Below are 19,362 nucleotides of genomic sequence, written 5' to 3' on the forward strand. Positions count from 1 at the left end.
GCTAAGGGGGAGCATCGGGGGGGGGGGGGGGGGGGGGAATCCTGTGTCCCATCCCCTGGGGACGGGGATGCCACCATCACCCCACGCTGACAGGAATCCCAGCTCCATGGATGGTCTAGGGACCGCTGCTGGATGCTGCTGCTGGGATGCCAGCAACATCCCTGGGAGCTGGAGGGGTCAAGGCAGAGGGAAAATGGGGGGGTTGTGCAGGTCACATAGAGGATGAGAGCGTTAGTTCTCAGCTCCGGCCGTGTGCTGGTGAGCTGCTGCCACCAGAGACGCTTATCTCGAGCCATCGTGGGCAGCAGGGAAGGTGTGAAATTTTGGATGCTCAGGCGCTGAGGGGGTGCTGGGTGCTGTGAGCTCGGGGTGCAGGCAGGGGTGACTGGTGTCTGCTGCCTTTTTGAAGTGCTGGCAGGGAGGAAGTGGTGACATATCACTGCGGTCCCCGAGCACTTGCTATCTCAATATCTCCATCCCCAGCACCTGGTACCCCCCTTCCTCCTCCCTCCTGCCCTGCTGGCAGGCTGCTAACCATCACCTGGGTGTTTGTAAGACACCCAAAGACCTGCAAAGCTGCCCCCTGTGCACCCCAGCATCCCCCCAGCATCCCCCCAGCATCCTGACATCCACCCCTTGGGCATCCAGGCACCCTCCCAGCACCTTGCTATCCCCACCTTGGGCACCCTGTCATCCCCTCCAGGCTCTGCAGCCCCCCGGGGCTTTCCCCAGGGGACTGGGGTGCTCTGGGGTCCCAGGACACCCATCCCAGCCCTGCCTCACCCACCCCACCCCCAACCCTGGCACTACTTTGTTCTCGTGTCTCGATCTCTCCCAACCTCCTCTTACTTTTCCTTTCCCTTCCCCGCCTCGCTGTCACCAACATGCCTGCCCCGTACCTCATCCCTCCCTTTGCATACAGTGACTCAAGGCCCAGGCTTGCCCCAGTGTCCCTCCAGTTCCCCCATTCCCAGGGGAACTGGTTTGCCCCAGGGAGGACCCTCCCCAGTGCTGACTAAATCCTCCCCAGCCAGCCCCGGCTATGCCGGGGGACGCGGCAGGGAGCTGCCATTTCCCACAGAGCCATGGCCAGCTGGTTCGGCTGGTTTGGCACATACACACGCTTGCACAGGCTTGCACACACGTGCACACACACACACAGACACACACACACACTGCAGCCGGCTGCGGGGCTCCCAGGACCACCCCATCACTGCCCCTCCCAGGAGCCCACGGTGCTGGAGGGATGCAGGGGCCAGATCCTGCTTCTGTGCCGGAGCCACGAGGATGAGCAGCCAGACCCCGCGGGGGTGTTCAGCCCCCTGGGGCTGCTGGGGACCACTCTGTGCCCCCTCTGACTCTGGGGCTGTTTCTGAGAGGACTCAGCTGGTACTCACTGGTACCCACTGGTACCCCCGCGGAAGCAGGGCCGTGGATCTGGGGTGGCTGGGCAGGAGCTGCTGCCATTCCCCTTCTCTGGGACCCCACACAGGAACCTTTCCTCCCAAAGCAAATTGGTGTGAAAGGAGGTTTCTGTCCCAAAACCTTCCCCTGCTACTCCCCACCTGGTTGTGTTTTCCAGGTGGTTCCTTAAGCCACTGTGTTCCCTGTGAAGGGCGCTGGAGGGGGCCCAGAGGTTCTGGTGAAACCCAGCAGAGAAGGAGAAACCAATATTTTCTGGTCATCCCTGGTGGGGCAGCTTTTTGGGAGGTATTTGAATGGGTGTGGGACTCGTCCCCTTCCTGCTGTCACTGGAGCAGGGGGGGGGAATGTGGGGCTGGGGCTGCTGTCACTGCTGGGAGCTGCTGTGTGTGTTCACTGAGTGCTTCTCTGCAAAGCAGTGACTGTGTTAGCCACCAGTAGGTTTCAGAGTTAACACCGTGTCTAAGGGGAGCCATTCCTGTGGTATCAGGCTGTTGGACATCCCCAGCTGAGGCTGCCGCCACTCCTGTGCTGCCGGGGCTGGTGGCACTGGCTGGCGGGTGGCTGAGGTCCTGCTGTCCCCGTGGTGGGCGGCGGTGTCACCCCTGCCACCCCTGGCCAGGGCAGGAAAGCCTGACTGCATGGGGCTTGGGGCCCTGCTGCGTCACAGTTCCCAGTGCCCCCAGTGCCCTCAGCACTGGGGGGAACACGGTGACCTCCCTCTGCTTTCCTGGGGATATTCTGCTCTGGAGAGACCTTCTCACGATGTCACTGGTGGTGGCTCCCAGTGCCAGGCCATGCCCTGGTGAGGGAGCCGAATCCCTGGCTGTGGGGCCATGTCTATTAGAGACAACCCGGTCCCACCTCCTCCTCTTCCTCCCTGCGAAGAGGCTTCACCTTTCCTCTCCAAATTTAGCAAAGGCCCCCAAACCCAGTGGTTTCCTGTTCACGCTCCCGGCAGCCACTGAACCGTAACGCAGCCGTGACCGGGGCTCTTCGGCGACCGTGGCACCGGAGCGGAGGAGGTAGGAGCCATCGTGCTGCCATGTCCCACAGGGATGTCCCCACGTGTGGGCATCCCTCCCACCTCTGCCCTTCCCACCTCCCCTGCAGACCCCAGTTCCGACCGCTCCGGCTCAGGGCTGCCATCGCCACCATTTGCCGTTTTACGGAGCGCAGCATCAGCCGGGGGGGGGGACAGAGCTCTTCGGTGCTGGGACACGGTGATGCTGGGTGGTGTACGGCTTTGTTTGCCAGGCTTTGGCTTCCCCAGCCCACGCCGCAAACCTGGTTTTTAGGCTTGACCATTGCTTTGGGTTTAGTTACCCCAAAAACAAGCAAAAGGAGGGGGGGAAATGGCTATTTGCCTTCCAGTGGCTGGGGAAGCGGGGCCGAGGGGAGGTCAGGGTCCTGCCCGGATGCATCCCAGCCCCGGCTCCGCTCCCTGCCTGGCTCTCAGTTTGTGCTCAGCAGGTTTGGGCAAACCTCCTGTAGATGTCATTTTTTTCCCCAGCGATGGCTTTTCATGCTCTGGTGACCCCACCAGGACAGGGTCCTGCTCAAGTCCCCAGCCGTGCCCCGCTGCGGGGGCTCAGCCCGTGGTGTTTGGGGGTGCAGGATGGGGTGAGGAGGTGGCTGAGCCCCCCTGGTCCCCTCTGAGCAGTGGCTGGTGCCCCCCCAGACTGTCTGTGGGGAGTGGCAAGTGCATCCCACAGGACACACAGGATCGGTCTCCCCTCGAGGACATCTACACCAAAGGGGACATCTGACGGACAGTGCTCCTGGAGGGTGAGTACCGGTCCCACCGCCACTGCCTTGGTCCCCCATCAGCCCAAAACCTCTCCCTCACCTCCAGGTACCCATGGGGACACCCCGACACACCCCCCCCCAGCCCTGACCTCTGTGGGGAACGGCTCAGCCCTCCCCAGATGATGCTGCAGGGGGGAAACTGAGGCACAACAGGGGAGGGGCAGTGGCAGGACGGTCACAGCCAAAGACCCTGCTCTGCAGGTTGGGGGGGCCTTGGCCATCTCCCCGTTTCCAAAACCACCCCTGGTTCTTGGCCACCCCGAGGACTGGTGTCTGTAGGGTCCAGCCTCGTCACTCTGCTCCAGGTCCCAGCTCATGTGTCGTCCCATTTCCCCCCCCTGCAGGCCTCCTTGGCCAGAGGGGACCCTTTGCCCCCTCCTCACCACCCCCAGCCCCCATTGCATTGCCTGGATGGGCTACGTGAACCCGGGCCCCACGGTCCCCAATCTCCTGCTCTGCCCCCGCGGTCTTCGCGTCTACATCTGCTGCCGGTGGCCGCTGCCCCCCCACCGCCACCTCCCCACGGGGCACAGCCAGGAGCCCACCCACCACCCACCACCACTGTGGTCCCTACGCCTCCATGAGGGTGAGGCTGGGAAGGGGATGGTGCTCTCTGCTCGAGCTCTCCTGCTCTCCTTCCTCCCCTTGCTCTTCCTCCCTGCCCTCCTCTGCCTCTTCCCTCCCTTCCCATCCCTTCCCTTGGATGTGGCCAGTTTCTTGGCCTTCATCCTGGAGGACTGGGGCCAAGCTGCCCCCAAAGGGCCGCTGGCCAGGGCTGAGGGCTCAGCAGACCCCCCCTGCTGCAGAGACAGACCCCCCCCATCTCCCCTCGCAGCTGCCTGCACCCCTGGCCCCACAAATCCGGCAGTGGGTGCTCCTGTTTGTCCTGCAGATGCAGCTTTGCTCCTGCCTCTGTTGGGGTGCCCCCACTGGCCCCTCGTCCCCAAGCTGCCCGTCCCCCCCGCTGACCCCTCGGCTGCTTCTCTGCCCGCAGCCACCGATGCCACCAAGGCCACCAGCTGCAGGACCCCAGTGGGGCCAGACATGACCCCTTCACCAGCGTGGCCGCTCAGCACCAAAGATGTCCCCGCTGGCAGCATGGAGGAGGAGATCAGAGCTGAGGCCGAAGAGCTGCGGGGACCCGCGGAGGGCAGGAGGAAGGAGCCCTTTGGCCAAGCAGAGCCGGTGCTGGTGGGGACCTGGCCACCCCTCGGGCTGCCCAGAGAGCTGAGGGTCCACCCAGGCGTCCTGTGCCCCCTCCTCCTGCCCCAGACGTGCCTCCCTCTCTGCAGCACCCACTGTCCCCTGCTCCTGCTGGCCCTGCAGCCCGTGCTGGGTGACATGGGGACACCAGTGCCACCTTCGCAGGGCTGCGGCAGTGCCCTCCTCCAGCTGTGCCCATGCGGGACCCCGCTGCCCTCTGGGCAGGGAGGTCCAGGGCTGCCGAAGCCACCACTGGTGGGATTTCTCCCTCTTCCCCAAGTGTCCTTCCCCAGCTGTGGGGCAGGGGGGTGCCCGCTGCCACGGGGGGGGATGCCCCGCTCTGCCCCGCAGCCGGAGGTGCCCCACTGCGGCGTGGCCAAGCCACCCACCGGCACTGGGATGTACTCGCTGGGGAAGGACGTGGGCAGGAGCAAGTATGAGTGCAACGTCTGCGCCAAGAGCTTCAGGCAGCTCTCCAACCTCAAGGTACCCGGGGTGCCCCGGCACCCACTCTCCCCCCCTCCCCAAGCCTGGCAGCCCACCCCTTCTGCATCCCTAGGGTCAGCCCATGCTGGGGACAAGGGGCAGTGGTGGCTCGTCCCCGCTGTGCGGGCAGGTCTCCCCGTGCCTCAGTTTCCTCTCTAGCAAAATGCCCCAAGTGCATGAAGCTGGGGATTTACCCCCCCTCCATGCTCCAGCTGTGCTTTGGGGGCTGCAGGATGCTCCCAGGAGGGGAGACTGCGGCAGCCTGGACTCTGGGCTCCCTGGGTGCCCCCCCCCGTAGCCCTGTGCCACCCCTCCACAGGTTCACCTGAGGGTGCACAGTGGTGAGAAACCCTTCCAGTGTCACATCTGCAAGAAGCGCTTCACGCAGCTGGCACACCTGCAGAAGCACCGGCTGGTGCACACCGGCGAGAAGCCCCACCAGTGCCTGGTAGGTGCCCACTGGGTGCCAGGAGGGTGAGTGGGTGGGCGTCTCAACCCGGGGTGCAGCACTCATCCCCTCGCCCCTGCAGATGTGCCACAAGTGCTTCAGCAGCAGCAGCAACCTGAAGACCCACCTGCGGCTGCACTCGGGTGAGAAGCCCTTCCAGTGCCACCAGTGCCGTGGCCGTTTCTCCCAGCGCATCCACCTCCAGCTCCACCAGCGCCTCCACCAGCGCTGCCACCCACCCCCCGGCCCCCTGGCTCCCTGTGGCCACCTCACCCAGGCTGGTGGGTGCTCCAGTCTGGATGCCGGGTGGCCAATGCAGGAGGAGGAGGAGGATGAGGATGAGAAGGAAGGAGGGAGCCATCCCTGTCAGGATATGGTGCTCTTGCAGGGCTTCATGCTGGGGAAGGTGGGAAAGGGGCTGACTGGCTGGGCAGAGGTGGATGTGGAGACCCGCCATGGTGTCCCCAGGCAGCAGCAATGTCCCCCAGTGGGGTCTGTCTGAGCTGGGACAGCCCCAAGGGCTGCGTGGGTGGGGGCTGCCCCCCAGCCCCGGATCCTCAGGGCCAGGAGGAGCCACCACCATCATTCACTGTGACCTCCAGCTCCATCAATGCTGCCCCAGCCTTGGGGACAAGGACAGAGGAGGGTCCCCCCCAAAACGCTGAGCAGCCCTCTGTCCCCATAGCCCTCGGGGAAGGCATCCCCCCAGCCAGCGCCATGTCCCAAGCCATGCCGGTGCCCCCAGCCCCATGTCCCAAGCCATGCCAGTGTCTCCAGCCCTGTGTCCCAAGCCATGCCAGTGTCCCCAGCCCTGTGTCCCAAGCCATGCTGGTGTCCCCAGCCTGCAGCATTACTGCCCCAGGGCTGCACCTGGGGTGTGACAAATCCCCCTTTCCATGGAAAAAGCTTTCATTTCTCAGCCCCCCCAATGGCAGGCGCACCCCGAGCTCTCAGCATGTCACCACCACGGCGCCACGGGGACACAGCTCTGCCTGTCACTGCTTTTCCCGGCTTGGTGACTCTGCCAAACCCTCCCAGGGCTCTCTCTGGGGGTGCCATGCCGGGGTGGGCACCTCCATCTCGGATACCTCTGGGTGCTGCCCCCTGCATCCCGCTGGCACCCTGAGCACCTTGCTGACAGCCAAAGGACACGATGGCCCCGGCTGTCCTTGCCTGCTGCTGAGGTTGGGGCTGGTGAGTGGCATCCCTCCCATGATTTTATTCAATAAACATTTCTGGCTCTGCAGCGCACCCACCCTCAGCAGGGCCCAGCCCGGTGCAGCTCCCCAGGGGCGGGAGAGAGGGTCCCTGGATATCTCCATGGGTGTCCCTTGGAAGGACATGGGACATGGGACATGGGATGGAGCCAGTTCCTCTGGTGCTGGCAAACAGCGCGGCTCAGTGCCCAGCCACCGCAGCCCCGGGCCAGGGGCTGGCAGGGCTGCCTGGAGCCCACCCCCCCGAGGCTCTGGGGTTCAATTGGGCTGATCCCCCCCAGTGAGGACCAGCACAGGGGGGCTTCACAGACCCTTCCCCAGGGGGGGTTGGGGACACGATTCCCACGGGTGTCCTCACTGCCACACGGCTCCTCCCGGGGGGTTTCACAACTGTGTCCCGCCGGCTGCAGCAGGGAGGGACAGGGCAGAGTCCGGCCAACCCGCTCCAGCCCCCGTCGTGACCCGGCGCTTCTCCGGGATGGCAAAGCCATCTCTGCAGTGAAGACAGGACAGCCACACCGTGAGGTCCCCACCCCCGGCTGGACCCCAGTGCCCCTGGCCAAGGTGCGGAAGGAGCTCTGCTGTGCCTCAGTTTCCCCAGCACGTGAGCAGTGGCACCCAGAGCTGGGTGGCCCCGGGCACCCCAACCAGCATTGAGCTGTGGCCACTTGCACTGGGCTGGCGGTGGCCGAGGAGGCTCCCGGGCTGGGCCAGCAGCCGGGAGTGGTGGCCTCAGGGCAAGGCTGGCACCGTGGCGGGGCACCCACGGGTGCTGGGGAGGAGCGGGAGGGCAGGGAGAGGATACAGGGCGGGTGATGGCTCTGCTGTCACCCCGAGCCCTGCCAGGAAACAGCCCTACGCCCTGGGGTCAGGTGTCCCACGGTGGCCCAGGGCTACTGTGGCACTCACTCCATCCCCAAGCCAGCATGAAGCCCCTCAAGATCCCCATCTCTCCGAGACCTGGGAGATCTCCCAGCGCTGGAAGCCTCCCAGGGATGCACTGCAGGGTCAGGGGTGTGGGGTGTGGGGGTGTGGGACCCCCACGCAGTTGATGAATCCGGGTGTGATCACGGCCCTGGGGATCCCCAGCCACACCGTGTCGAGACCCCGCCGACCCCATGGCCCGGCTGAGCCTGGCCAACACGATGCCCCATCTGGCTGGCTGGAGGTGCGGTGACAAAGCCGGTCACCGAGATCCCCTCCGAGGTTTACCACCATCCTCAGCAAGTTGGGTGCTGGGGAGGGGGTGTCCGGGCAGGGGTCCGGGGGCACTCGGAGCCACCCAGGTCGGCCAGGCTCCCTCCCGGCGCTGCTGAGTCGGAGGAAACGGAGGAGCTGGGTGCAGGGGAACCAGCCTGACCGGCTCCCCGGCTGTCAGCACCTGAGGAATGCCAAACCTCCGCTGCGCCAGGGCTGGGTGCTGAGGGCTGGGTGCTCGGCGAGGGCTGGGTGCTCGGCGGGTGACTCTGCCGGTCCGCCCAGCCACGGCGTGCAGGGAGCAGCAGCACCCCCAGCCCCGCTCGGCACAGCACCCCGGCGTCACGGCGGGACCCTCGGCTGGCAGGTACATGGGGGTGCAGGGTGGGGGGCCCCCCCCAGCACAGGGTGCCGCCTGGGCTTGCCCGGGTGCTTGCGGGGAGGGAGGCTTCACAGTGCCAGGAGCTGGAGGGCACCAGTGCTCCTTGTCCCAGCTGCCACCCATGGGGGCTGCCCAGTGCTCGGAACCATGCCCCAGCTTGGCGGGTGCTGGGATGGGTCCCTGCTCTCCTGGGATCGGCACTGGCCAGGGAGCGGGGGGACGGGGCTGGGAGGTGGGGGCTGAGCCCAGTTCTGCCCCTCTCACCTTCAGTCTCCGAATTTGGGGGGCTGCTGGGGTTTTAACCCAGCTGCTGCCACCAAAGCACATCCCCAGAGCCACTGGAGTGAGCTGAAGCTCCTCCACCTCCGGTGGCATTGCAACCTGGGCCGGGGGGACAGTGGGGCTCCCCCGTCACTCCTGTCCCCCTCCTCGCCACAGGGCACGTGGCTGACAGTGACACAGCCGGGTGGTGGGGTGGCAGGGGCAGCGGGGCGAGATGGCGGTTCCCCTGCCCTCGTCATGAACCCCAGCCCGCGCAGCAGCCGCCCAAACCAAATCCTTGATTTTCCTGAAGGCGGCAGGTCCGCTCTCACCCCGCGGCGACGGGGCTCAGCCCGGCGTGGCTGGAGGCTCGGCTTAATCCGTGGTCACCGGCTCAAAGGCAGCCGCAACCACTGCCCTTGTCCCCTCGGTCTCTTCTGAATATTAAATGGCACCTTGCGCCTTTTACTTGGGTGCTGGGAGACCTGGGCTGGGTGCTGGGAGACCCTTTGGGATGATGGGAGGCATCTAATGAGCTGAGTGGGTTGGCTTGGCTTGGCCAGGGGGGATTAATTAGCTGTGCTGGCTGCCCCGGTGTGGCAATACCACTGGGATCCAGCGTGACACATCCTGGCGGGCAGGGATGGCCGGCAGGAGCAGCCAGGAGGCTGCAGGGTCTTATCCTCGTGTCCTCGTGTCCTTGACCCACTGTTGCAGTAGGAAATATTTTAGCTAAAAAAGGGGTACTGGGGCAGAGCAGGGCTCTGGGGTGAGCTCTTTTCCCAGGGCCGGTGGAGCACTGGCGGCCCAGGGTGGCACCGGGTGCTGGATCCAGCTGCAGGGGTGGGATGGGAAACACAAACCTGGAGATCTTTGGAAATCCGGCTCCGGGCAAGAGGTAGCTGTGACGTGCTGAGTCAGCAGCTCCTGCCTTCCCCCAGCACTCCGGTGCCGCGTGAAGCCAGAGTCCCCATCCCGGTGCCACCCCGGGGCCACGGGCACGACAGGGCCGGGCACTGCCAGCGAGTGCTTGAGAAACCAGCGCTGAAGCAAGCCCAGGGTGCAACCGGGTGGCAGGCGGCTCCGGCGGGATGGCAACATTGCAGGGTGGAGAGGGGCCACGTCCCTGCGCAAACCACACTGTCCTGGCACCGCCGCCCCCAGCAGGAACTTCCCCAGTATGGGGGTCCCCATGTGCCACCGGCTTGGGGCGCTGGGGCTCCCTCCAGCCTGACCCTTCTCTTGGTGGTTTTCTCTGACCTCCGTCTTGTCCCCGGCACAATTTAAGCAGCTTTTCCTCCGCTCTGCTGAGTGCACCCATCCCTCTTCCACTGGTGGGTGCTATCACCCTGGGGATCCAGCTGTGGCCCTGGGGATCCAGCTGTGGCTTTGCCCACGCAGATGTGAGGCTCCACCCAGGCTGGTCCCAGCCTGGAGCGGTGCTGGCTGTCCCAGACGAGGTCTCATCGCCTCCTGGAAAATGACACAAACCCTTCCTATCTGTACCGGAAAGACCTGCCGGGCCGGGGAGAGCCAGACAGAGGGCGCATGGCGGGCTGGCAGAAGGGGCAGGCAGCTGCCTGCACCCGGCACTCCTCTGCCTACCCCCAGTCTCCCCGACCCCCAAGCTCAGCCTGTCCTCGGGCCCCGTCCCTGCTGCTGTCCCCGTAGCTGGGTGGTGACACCAAACAGCTTCTAATTGGGAGATGCTGAGATGCTGGTGTGGTCCCAGCTCCCTCCCCGGCACCTGCTGTGTCAGCTGCTTCCCAAACCCAAACCCAGCAATAAAACCCTCCTGGGGCAGAGACGCAGCCACGGCGCTGCGACGCCTCCGTCAGCATCCCCCCAAGCCGAGATGGCGTGGGTGGCCCTGTCCCCTGCCCTGCGCCCCGGGGACCACAGTGGTGCCCACTTTGCAGCACCAAACACGAGGGCGCGGGAGCTGAGCGCTGGGTACCAGCTTGGACCAGGGTGCAAGCGCTGGGTGATTAGCGCAGCTCATTTTCTCATGCCGATGGGGCTGCAGAGGTGGACTGAGCCATCCGTCCTTTGCTGAACAGCAATAGAGAAAGGTCAAGGGAAGATGCTGCTCAGGTGCCCACCTCCTCCTGCAAACCCCACAGCTGCCCCAGCCCTGGTCCGGTCCCATCCAGGCCCCTTTTCCCCACGGAGCAGCTTCCCTGTTGATTTTTGGGCTTGTTTGTTTGCTGCATTTGCTGACTCGGCGCAGCCCTGCCGCCCGCCTGACTCATCCCGCAGCTCGGGGCATGGCATGACTCGGGGCACGGCATGGCCCAACCGGATCCTGCACACTCACCTGCGCTGTGCCGACCCGCTGGGCTCTGCCGGAGCCCACCTCAGTGTCATGGCAGAGCTCCCCACCATCTCTGCCGGATGCAGCAGCATCGGTGCGGGCAGGCAGAGGGCCCCACGGTGCCCCCCATGTCCTACATGTGCCATGAGGGATGACATGAACACCTCAAGAATTGCAGAGAGCCCCAAACCCACCTCCCGTGCTTGTAGGACACCCCCAAAATGTCCTGTAGGATCAGAGGAAGGTCTAGGGGGTTTTAGGGTCTGGCTTGGCGTCCAGGACTGGTATCTGCAAGGTGGTTTCTGCTCAACACTCCCAGGGTCTCCTTTTCTCCCTGCAGCTCCACCAACCCCAGCGCAGCAGCCGCAGGGGCCAATCCCCCACAGCACGGGGCGATACGGGGCCGTGGCAGCCCTCTTCTCGGCCCCCCGGCATGGATTCGCCATTCCGGCACGCCAAAGCCAGGGGCTTCGTCTCCAGCGCGGAGCTGAGCATGAAGCAAGCGGTGCCGAGCACGCCAGGGCCCGAGGGCAGGTCCCGCTTCCAGAAGGTCTCGCTGGTGTCGCGGCGGCTGGAGAGCACGGGGAGCGCGCGGGGCCGGGAGGGGAGTCCCTCCCGCGTCTCCCTCCTGCTGCAGGCCTGGGAGAGGGAGATCGTGGAGAAGACGGCGGCCAGCCCCACCGCCCTGACACAGCGGGAACGCTCGTCCTCCGCCAACCTCCTCAAGGACTTCACCGCGCACGGCCCCATCTTCTCGCAGGTGTATTCTCCCGCGCAGAAGCCCCGGCGGCAGGATGAGAGGGGGAAGGCGGTGGCTGGCGGTGGCGGCGGCGGCTGTGGCGGTGGCATCACCCCACCGGTGGGTGACCCCCGCGAGGTGCCTGTGCACAGGGAGAGCTACGTGCATGGCACCCTCCTCCCCACCCGACCCACCGAGCGCCCCGCGGGAGGTCCCGGTGAGGGTCCCGGTGCCCCGTGTGGGGCCAAGCCCGGCTGCGTCTCTGCCCTGCCCAAGGCCAGGCACGTCACCGTGCTGCGGACGGGCAGGGATGCAGCCGGGCCTGAGCCGGGGCTGGCGGAGGGAAAGGAAGCCCAAAACGGGGTGCACGATGCTGCCGGTGCCACTATGGCCCCGCCGCAGCGGGAGAGCCACGGGCAGGACGGCAGTGGGTTCGCTGTGGCCACAGCAGGCAGCGAGAGCTCGCCGGGCACCGTGGAGGCAGACAGGCTCCTGGCCGAGGGATCCCCTGGGGAGAAATGCTTGCCGCAAGCCGAAGCCGTGCCACCAAACGCAAGCCCAAGAGATGGCGACAGGCCCGAGGACCCACAAACCAGTATAACCAGCTCCCCGCAGTGTCCCTTGGAGGATGCTGGCGGCCGGGCTGATCTGGCTGACGTGGGAGAGGGAAGCACAGCAGACAGGGACGGCACCATTTCAGCCACACCACTGAGGACAGAGAGCCCCCTGGGAGCTGGCAGCACCCCCAAAAATCCCTCCTTAGAGGTGAGCAATGGTCCAGAGCCTTCATCTGAAGGACCAGCATCTCCGAAGGCTGAGGTTGAGTTGGAGAGGGGTGAGACAACGGGGGACCCCCAGAGCACAGCCCAAGAGCCTGAGCACAGCCCAGAGCCCCACACTGAGCCCTCAGCCCAGGACCCACCATTCAAGAGTCCCCCAGACACAACTGAGGAGGACCCCGAGCTGCTGGTGGACATGGAGATCTTCGTGGACACTCTACGCAATATGGAGCCCTCGGAGATGCGGAAGGCACCGAAGACCCCGCGCCAGCCCCGACCATCATCGCTGGGCCGCTGTGCCGCTCTGCCCCCCATCCATGAGGACCGCGTGGCCCCCCGTGCCCCAGTCTCCCTGCCCGAGGCCCTGCGTGAGCTGCTGGCGCGGGGCTCAGTGGGGCGACAGGAGGAGACCCCTGAGGAGGAGGTGGAGATCGAGAACCCCTACCTAAGCCCTGACGAGCGGTCCCCAGTGGGGTCCCACCATGGAGTCCTTGGGGACAGCGTGGTTGGCAATGGCCGAGTGGAGGAAGGTTCATTCCCAGGGACGCCAGGGCAGGCAAGATTGGAGGAAAAGGCCAAACCAGTGGCTGGGAGCTTGGGCGAGCGGAGCGTGCTCTTCCGAGGGAACGTTCTCAAGGGCATGGCGCTGCTCTCACACTTCTTGGAGCACCGGGCGGCCGCAGCCGATGAGGGGAAACCCTACTCGCGCCTGGACAACAGCGTGCTCTACAGCCGCTTCATCTCCCCCAGCACTGCCCTGCTCGAGCTGCCCAGCAGGGATGGTGGGGCCACGGGCTTGCCCACCCCCAGGGACAACGGGCTGGGCCCTGGTGACCACCCTGGCCCTGAAATGGCCATGCTGGAAGCCCCGAGTCCTGGCTGTGTCCCTCCTGTCACCGAAGAGCTGGAGAGCACCATGGTCCTGTGCCCCACTGATGTCCTGGTGAGTGAACCCCGCAACGTGGTTCCTGGGGAGATGGTGTATCCTCCTGGGCACGAGGGGTGGTGGTGGGGTCCGAACCCTGGAGCATCTTTCCCAGCACATGGCTTGTGCTTCCCATCAGAGAGACCATGGGGTGAAAACCCCTGGTGTGATGGGAGGGTACTGGGATGAGTGATAGGAGGGTACCAGGGCAGGTGATGGAGGGTATTGGCATGAGTGATTGAATGGTGCCATCCTGGGTGACAGGATGGATACTGGGGTGGGTGACGGAAGGGTACCAGGTCAAGTGATGGGAAGGTGCCACCATGGATGGTGGGAGGGTCCAGGGGCAGGGAGGCTGATCCCCAGCAGTGCAGAAATGCTTGAGGTGTGGCTGCTCGGGGCAGTGGGAGGGATTGGCAGACGCCAGACGTGAGGCTGTGGCTGTGGCTTCCTCGGGCTGCGGGGAGATGGCTGGTGCGACCGACGTCCCTTCGTGCTCCTCATGCGCCCGTCTCCTGGGGTGTTCACAGCACGAGGACAAGGAGGGCTTTGAGAAGATCAACATGAGACCTGGCAAGGTACAGGGAGCGTGGTGGGGCTGGGCTGGGCTGGCTGGGGCACGGTGTGGAGCGGTATGGCAGCACCTCTCCGCTGTGTCACCTCCTCCCAGATCATCCTCTTCTCCGAGGCCGGCTTCGCAGGCCAGAAACGGGAGATCTGGGGCGATGTCCCCGACGCCACATCCTGGGAGCTCTCGCACACCATCTCCATCCGGGTCATCCGAGGCGGGTAGGGGACGGCGGCAGGGCAAGGATACGCGGTGAGGATGCGGAGGGAGGGCTCGGCTGGGGCTCCTGCTCTCCCTGTGCCAGGGATGGCGGCCGGGTCCCAGCCTGGGGTTCAGGAGTGACCGTCCCGCCGGTGCTAATTACTGTGGCTGCGATCCAGCATCGTGGCGGTGACAGGACGTCCCCACCCACACTCTGCCCTGAGGCTCTCGATGGCTGTGGGGCTACGGGTAAAAGCAGAAATTCCCCTCTACACCCCTTTGCTCCCACCCCGCTCCCAGGTGGGTGATGTACGAGAAGCCGCGGTTTCACGGGCGCAAGTGTGTGCTGGCCGAGGGGGACGTGGAGATCGACAACCCCTGGACGGCGTACAGGCAGAGCGAGGAGCCCCGCAGCAGCCGGCCCTTCCGCATCGGCTCCTTCAAGAGGGTGGTGCGGGTGAGCACAGGGACCCCCCTGAACCTCCTGCTCCCCCTCCATGTCTCCCCGCACCCACCAAGCGGGGGGTGCTGGACCTCCGTAATGCTGCTCTGCTCCACGCCAGGATTACCGCACCCCGGAGATTAGCCTGTTTGCGGAGGAGAACGGTGAAGGCGCTCGGCTGACGTTCACCGACTCGGCTGAGGACACCCGTACGCAGGGCCAGGCACTCGCCGCCGCCTCCATCATCGTCCACTCGGGCCTGTGAGTGGGACCGTGGAGCCCGGTGGGCACTGGGTGGGCTCCAGCATGGGCTGGAATGGGGCGTGATGCTTTCCTTCTCTTCCCCAGGTGGCTGGTTTACTCCAAGCCTTTCTTTGATGATGACCCCTACGTTTTGGAGCCGGGCGGGTACCCCAATTTAAAGGCTTGGGGAGCAAAGGACCCATCCATCTGTTCCATGCACCCCATCAGGCTGGTGAGTGCTGGTTGCTGCGGCATGGTTACTGGGGTGCCGGGGCCACATCCAGCCCTGGGCATGAAAGGTGAGAGCATCTCCCAGCAGCTCCCGGTTCGCATCAGTGAGAGCTCGGTGTGGAAATGTGCCAAGCGTGGCTCTGGAAAGTGCTCCTGTGGGTTAGTGGTGAAGGAAAGCAATGAAACAAAGCCCAAAAGAGCTTGTTCTTGAACGAAAATGACCCAAAAACCAGCTCAGGCTTCAAAGGGGGGGAATCAGATTTCCCTGTGCCATCCCTTCCTGCCACCATAGCCTCACTGGGGCTCCTTCTCCTTCCAGGGCTGCCCCGTCGTGGAGAGACCCGGCGAGCCACAGGTGAGTGCTGGGCCAGCGCCTGGCGAGGCCATGGGGCTGGGATGGCCATGGGACCACGCTCACCCCGCCGCGTCCCCAGGTGCTGATCTACGAGGCTGCGGGTTTCCAGGGCCGCAGCTTTTCCATCAGCCGAGACATCTATGACCTGAAGCGCCTGCCTGGGCCGGCACTGCCCACCGTGGGCTCCCTGCATGTCCTGGGTGGCTGGTGAGCAGTGCAGGGTGGGCAATCCCAGCTGGAGCAGGCTGGGAAGGTGATGATCACCCTCAGGAAAAGGCCTGGAGGGGCTGCCCGTGGCTGTGGAATGGCTGCAGGCAGCTTGGGGGAGAGGGTGGCACTGGAACCACTTGGATGGTGTCCTTGTGTCCTGGCACGTGGAAATCCTCCGGAGACCTCACTGCCCACATCTGCCTGTGCCACAGCTGGGTCGGCTACGAGAAGGAGGGCTTCCGCGGCCACCAGTACCTGCTGGAAGAAGGGGAGTACCAGGACTGGAAGCAGTGGGGTGGATACAGCAAGGAGCTGGTGTCCCTACGGCTGATACGGACGGTGAGGGCAGGGGAGGTGGCATCGCTTGGGGACGGACCCAGTGTGGGAAGGGAGAGCCAGCGCCCACCCAGTCCCATCCTCATCCCCCAAAGGGAGCCTTCCCTGCCTGCATCAGGCAGCTGGGCATGGCCTGAGATCCCCCAAACTCATCACATGCAGAGCTGTAGGTGCCCAGAGCTGCTCCCATCCTCCCTGCGGTCCCTGGAGAGCAGCCAGCCCTGCAGCCCCTTCCCCCCGGCAGACCGAGGGACTCTTGGGGGGGGCTCCTTCTCCCCGCAGGACTTCTCCGACCCGGCGCTGGTCCTCTTTGAAGCGATGGACTTCGAGGAGGGCCCAAGCGTGGAGCTGAGCGAGGCACTACCCGACACGCAGCTGGCCGGCTACGGCACCGTCACCCAGTCCATCCACGTGCTGAGCGGCGTGTGAGTGCAGGGACAGGGGGTAGAGGGGGAAGGATGTGGGGCGGACTTTGAGCCAGCACTCACGTTTTCCTGGCAGGTGGGTGGCCTACGAGGGCACCAACTTCTCGGGCGAACAGTACATCCTGGAGAAGGGGGTGTACCGCAACTGCGAAGACTGGGGTGCCACGGATTGCCGCATCTCCTCGGCGCAGCCCATCCTGCAGGTGAGAGCATCAGACACCCCTCACTTCGCTGCAGGACCCACTGGTGCCACCACACACGGGGCTGGTGGGGGCCGGGCTGAGGTAAGATGCCAACCAGCCCTACTCTGTCTGCTTCCAGGTTGGGGAACGCAACCTCCATTTCGTCTCCAAGGTCAGGGGCAGCAGATGGGGAGGGAGATGTGCCCCCCTGGGGGACACGACTCCTTGTGGGGTGGTGGCGATGCTTTGCCCCCCTCACCAAGCCCCTCCGCTCCCCCACCCCAGATCCTGCTCTTCTCAGAGCCCGACTTCTTGGGGGACCACATCGCCTTCGAGGAGGACCAGGACGCCTTGCCTGCTGCCTTTGTCCCACATTCCTGCAGAGTCCGCGGGGGCAGGTAGGGTGTCCCAGGGCCTCACTGCCTCCGGCTGGGGATGGGAACAGGAACATCACCCTGGCCGGCAGCACCACCACTGCCCATGGGGACTCCTGGGGAGGGTGGGCAGGATGGGGGTGCTGCAAGAGGGATGGATGCCCACCACGATGGCCACGTCAGCCTGGGCATGCTCCTCCCCACCAGCTGGATCCTGTTTGACGGGCAGGCCTTCGCGGGGGACCAGCACGTGCTGTCCGAGGGCGAGTACCCCACGCTCAGCGCCATGGGCTGCCTCTCCTCCACCACCATCCGCTCCTTGAAGAAGGTTCCAGTGGTGAGTGCTGCCAGCATGGGGGCAGAACCCCCCCCAGAACCTTTTTGCCCTCCTGCAGGTGCCCCTGGCACTGGCTCTCCAGCCTCAGAGCCCTTCTGCACCCATGGGTGCTCGCTCCTCCTGCTTGTCCCCCTCACACTTCTTCCCCTATCCCGCAGTTTTTCTCGGAGCCTTCCATCTTCCTGCACGGGCTGGAGTGTTTCGAGGGGAAGGAGATTGAGCTGAACAACGAAGTGCGGAGTCTCCAGGCAGAGGGTTTCAACAACCACGTGCTGTCGGTGCGCGTCAAAGGCGGGATGTAAGTGAGCCCCAGCATTGCTCTCCCTCGGCCGGCAGGTGCTGTCTGCCTGCCCGGGAGTGACCATGGTCTGTCCATCCCATCCCATCCCATCCCATCCCATCCCATCCCATCCCATCCCATCCCATCCCATCCCATCCCATCCCATCCCCTACAGCTGGGTGCTGTGTGAACATGGTGACTTCCGCGGGCGCCAGTGGCTGCTGGACTGCACCGAAATCACCAACTGGCTGACGTATAGCGGGCTCCAGCACGTGGGATCCCTCTACCCCATCCGCCAGGTTAGTGCTGGGATGGGACAGGACGATGAACCCCAAAACACTGAGGAAGGTGGCTCACATGGAGCTAAAGAGCTGCCAGTCCTGATGGCCAGGAGGAGGATACGGCTCTGGGTGAGCCGGAGAAGGCAGCGGGGCACAGCCTGGAGAGCAGCAGCACCCTCTGACAGCTCTGACCATGAAAGGCACTGCCAGCCCAGCAGCATCCCCCCCAGATCCCTGTCCCCTGCCCTGGGAGTGGCCACCTTGGTGGCAAAATGCTCCCAGTCAGCAGGCGCCTTGCAAAACACCCTGGCATCCCGGGGGGCAGAGCCGTGCCTGTGCCAGCTATGGGAGACAGGCCAGGACCACAGCCATCACCCTGGGGAGAGGCAGGGATCGGGAGGACTCTTAGGGCTGCTGCCCCAGGGGACCACGGTCCTCCCTTCCCAAAGTCACAAGGTCACAAGCCGGGTGAGGTCCCTCCTCAGCTGTGGTGTGTGGGGCTGGAGGTGCAGGCAGCAGGGCTTTTCGGTGCAAAAAAAAAAAAAAGGTTTCTCTCTTTCCAGAGACGGATCTATTTCCGCATCAGGAGCAGGGAGCTGGAGCTCTACCTTTCCGTCCCTGATGACGTGGAGGACATGAAAGCAGGGCGGGTGGTGGTCTCCAGCTTGAGCGAGCAGAGCAGCTCCGTCTGGTATTACGAGGATGGGCTGATCAAAAACCAGGTCAGGGCTCATGTGTGACAGCCAGAGCCGGGGAGGGGACTGGGGAGCCCCTGGCAGGACTCCTGCTGGGGTACTCCCCACCCCACAGCGATCTTTTAGGGCTTATAACAGCCTTTCCCAGCACCTGACCTCAGCCTCGTCCCCAAAGATTGGTTTATTCTCTCTTCCCCAAGTCTCCCCTGGAGACATGAAAGCATCTCTGCCTTCCCTGAGGAGTTTTTGTCACCCTAATCACACCCACCTCTCACTGAGGGGTTTTCCTGCTCATCCCATGTCCCACCCCAGAACCAGCCACATTTACATACCCCTCTGAGCTCCACGCCTCTGCACCAGGTGGAGGCAATGGAGAGGAACGGGCTGACCTGGCCACCACTGCTCCTTGCAGGTGGCCCCCAACATGAGCCTGCAGGTCATCGGGCCGGCTGGGAAGGGCGCGAAGGCCGTGCTGTGGTCCGAGACCCGGATGCCGCGACAGACCTGGAGCATTGATTCTCAGGGCCGGATCCACAGCCAGATGTTCGAGGACATGATCCTCGATATAAAGGGTGAGGCCTCAGCGTTGGCACAGGGGCTGCTTTCCCAGGGACCCCCAAAACCGTGGTGTTTGGCTGTGAGATGGGGCACCTACCCCTTCACTGCCATCAGGTGCACAGTCTGCCCTCCTGAAACTTTCCGCTTGCTCCACAGGCGGCCGATCCTACGACCGGGACCACGCCATTGTTTGGGACATGGCTGAGGAAAGACCCACACAGATCTGGGACATACAGGTGATATGAGGGGGCAGCATACAACTCGCATGCCCAGAAGTGCCACTGGGCAGGATGGGGACACCCTGCCAGCATCCCCGCACTGGGGCAGGAGGCATCCTACCCCACACACATCGCACCCCTCCGCCCCGGCGGCTGGCATGAAGGATGCCCACCACCCCTTCCATCACAAGGGGGAACCACCCCACCCCCCTTCCGGGGAGCCCCGTACATGGCTCACGAAGGA

The 19,362-nt window shown here is 64.7% G+C and overlaps 1 protein-coding gene across 1 annotated transcript; it reads left to right on the plus strand.

The window, feature by feature from the left end:
• Positions 1–11,172: 11,172 nt before the first annotated feature.
• Positions 11,173–19,145, plus strand: CRYBG2 (crystallin beta-gamma domain containing 2; the record flags this gene model as incomplete). Its single annotated transcript, XM_082494150.1, has 19 exons — positions 11,173–13,200; positions 13,713–13,760; positions 13,853–13,971; positions 14,252–14,408; positions 14,515–14,654; positions 14,742–14,868; positions 15,187–15,222; positions 15,302–15,429; positions 15,645–15,771; positions 16,051–16,193; positions 16,270–16,396; positions 16,515–16,547; positions 16,661–16,773; positions 16,957–17,086; positions 17,245–17,384; positions 17,542–17,665; positions 18,211–18,369; positions 18,755–18,914; positions 19,057–19,145. 19 exons carry the CDS (start codon positions 11,173–11,175, stop codon positions 19,143–19,145), a joined length of 4,128 nt encoding a protein of 1,375 aa, XP_082350276.1.
• Between the last annotated feature and the right edge of the window lie 217 nt (positions 19,146–19,362).

This window comes from Vanellus vanellus, assembly GCF_965231255.1.
Source record: "Vanellus vanellus genome assembly, chromosome: 22".
NCBI classification, from domain to species: Eukaryota; Metazoa; Chordata; class Aves; order Charadriiformes; family Charadriidae; genus Vanellus; species Vanellus vanellus.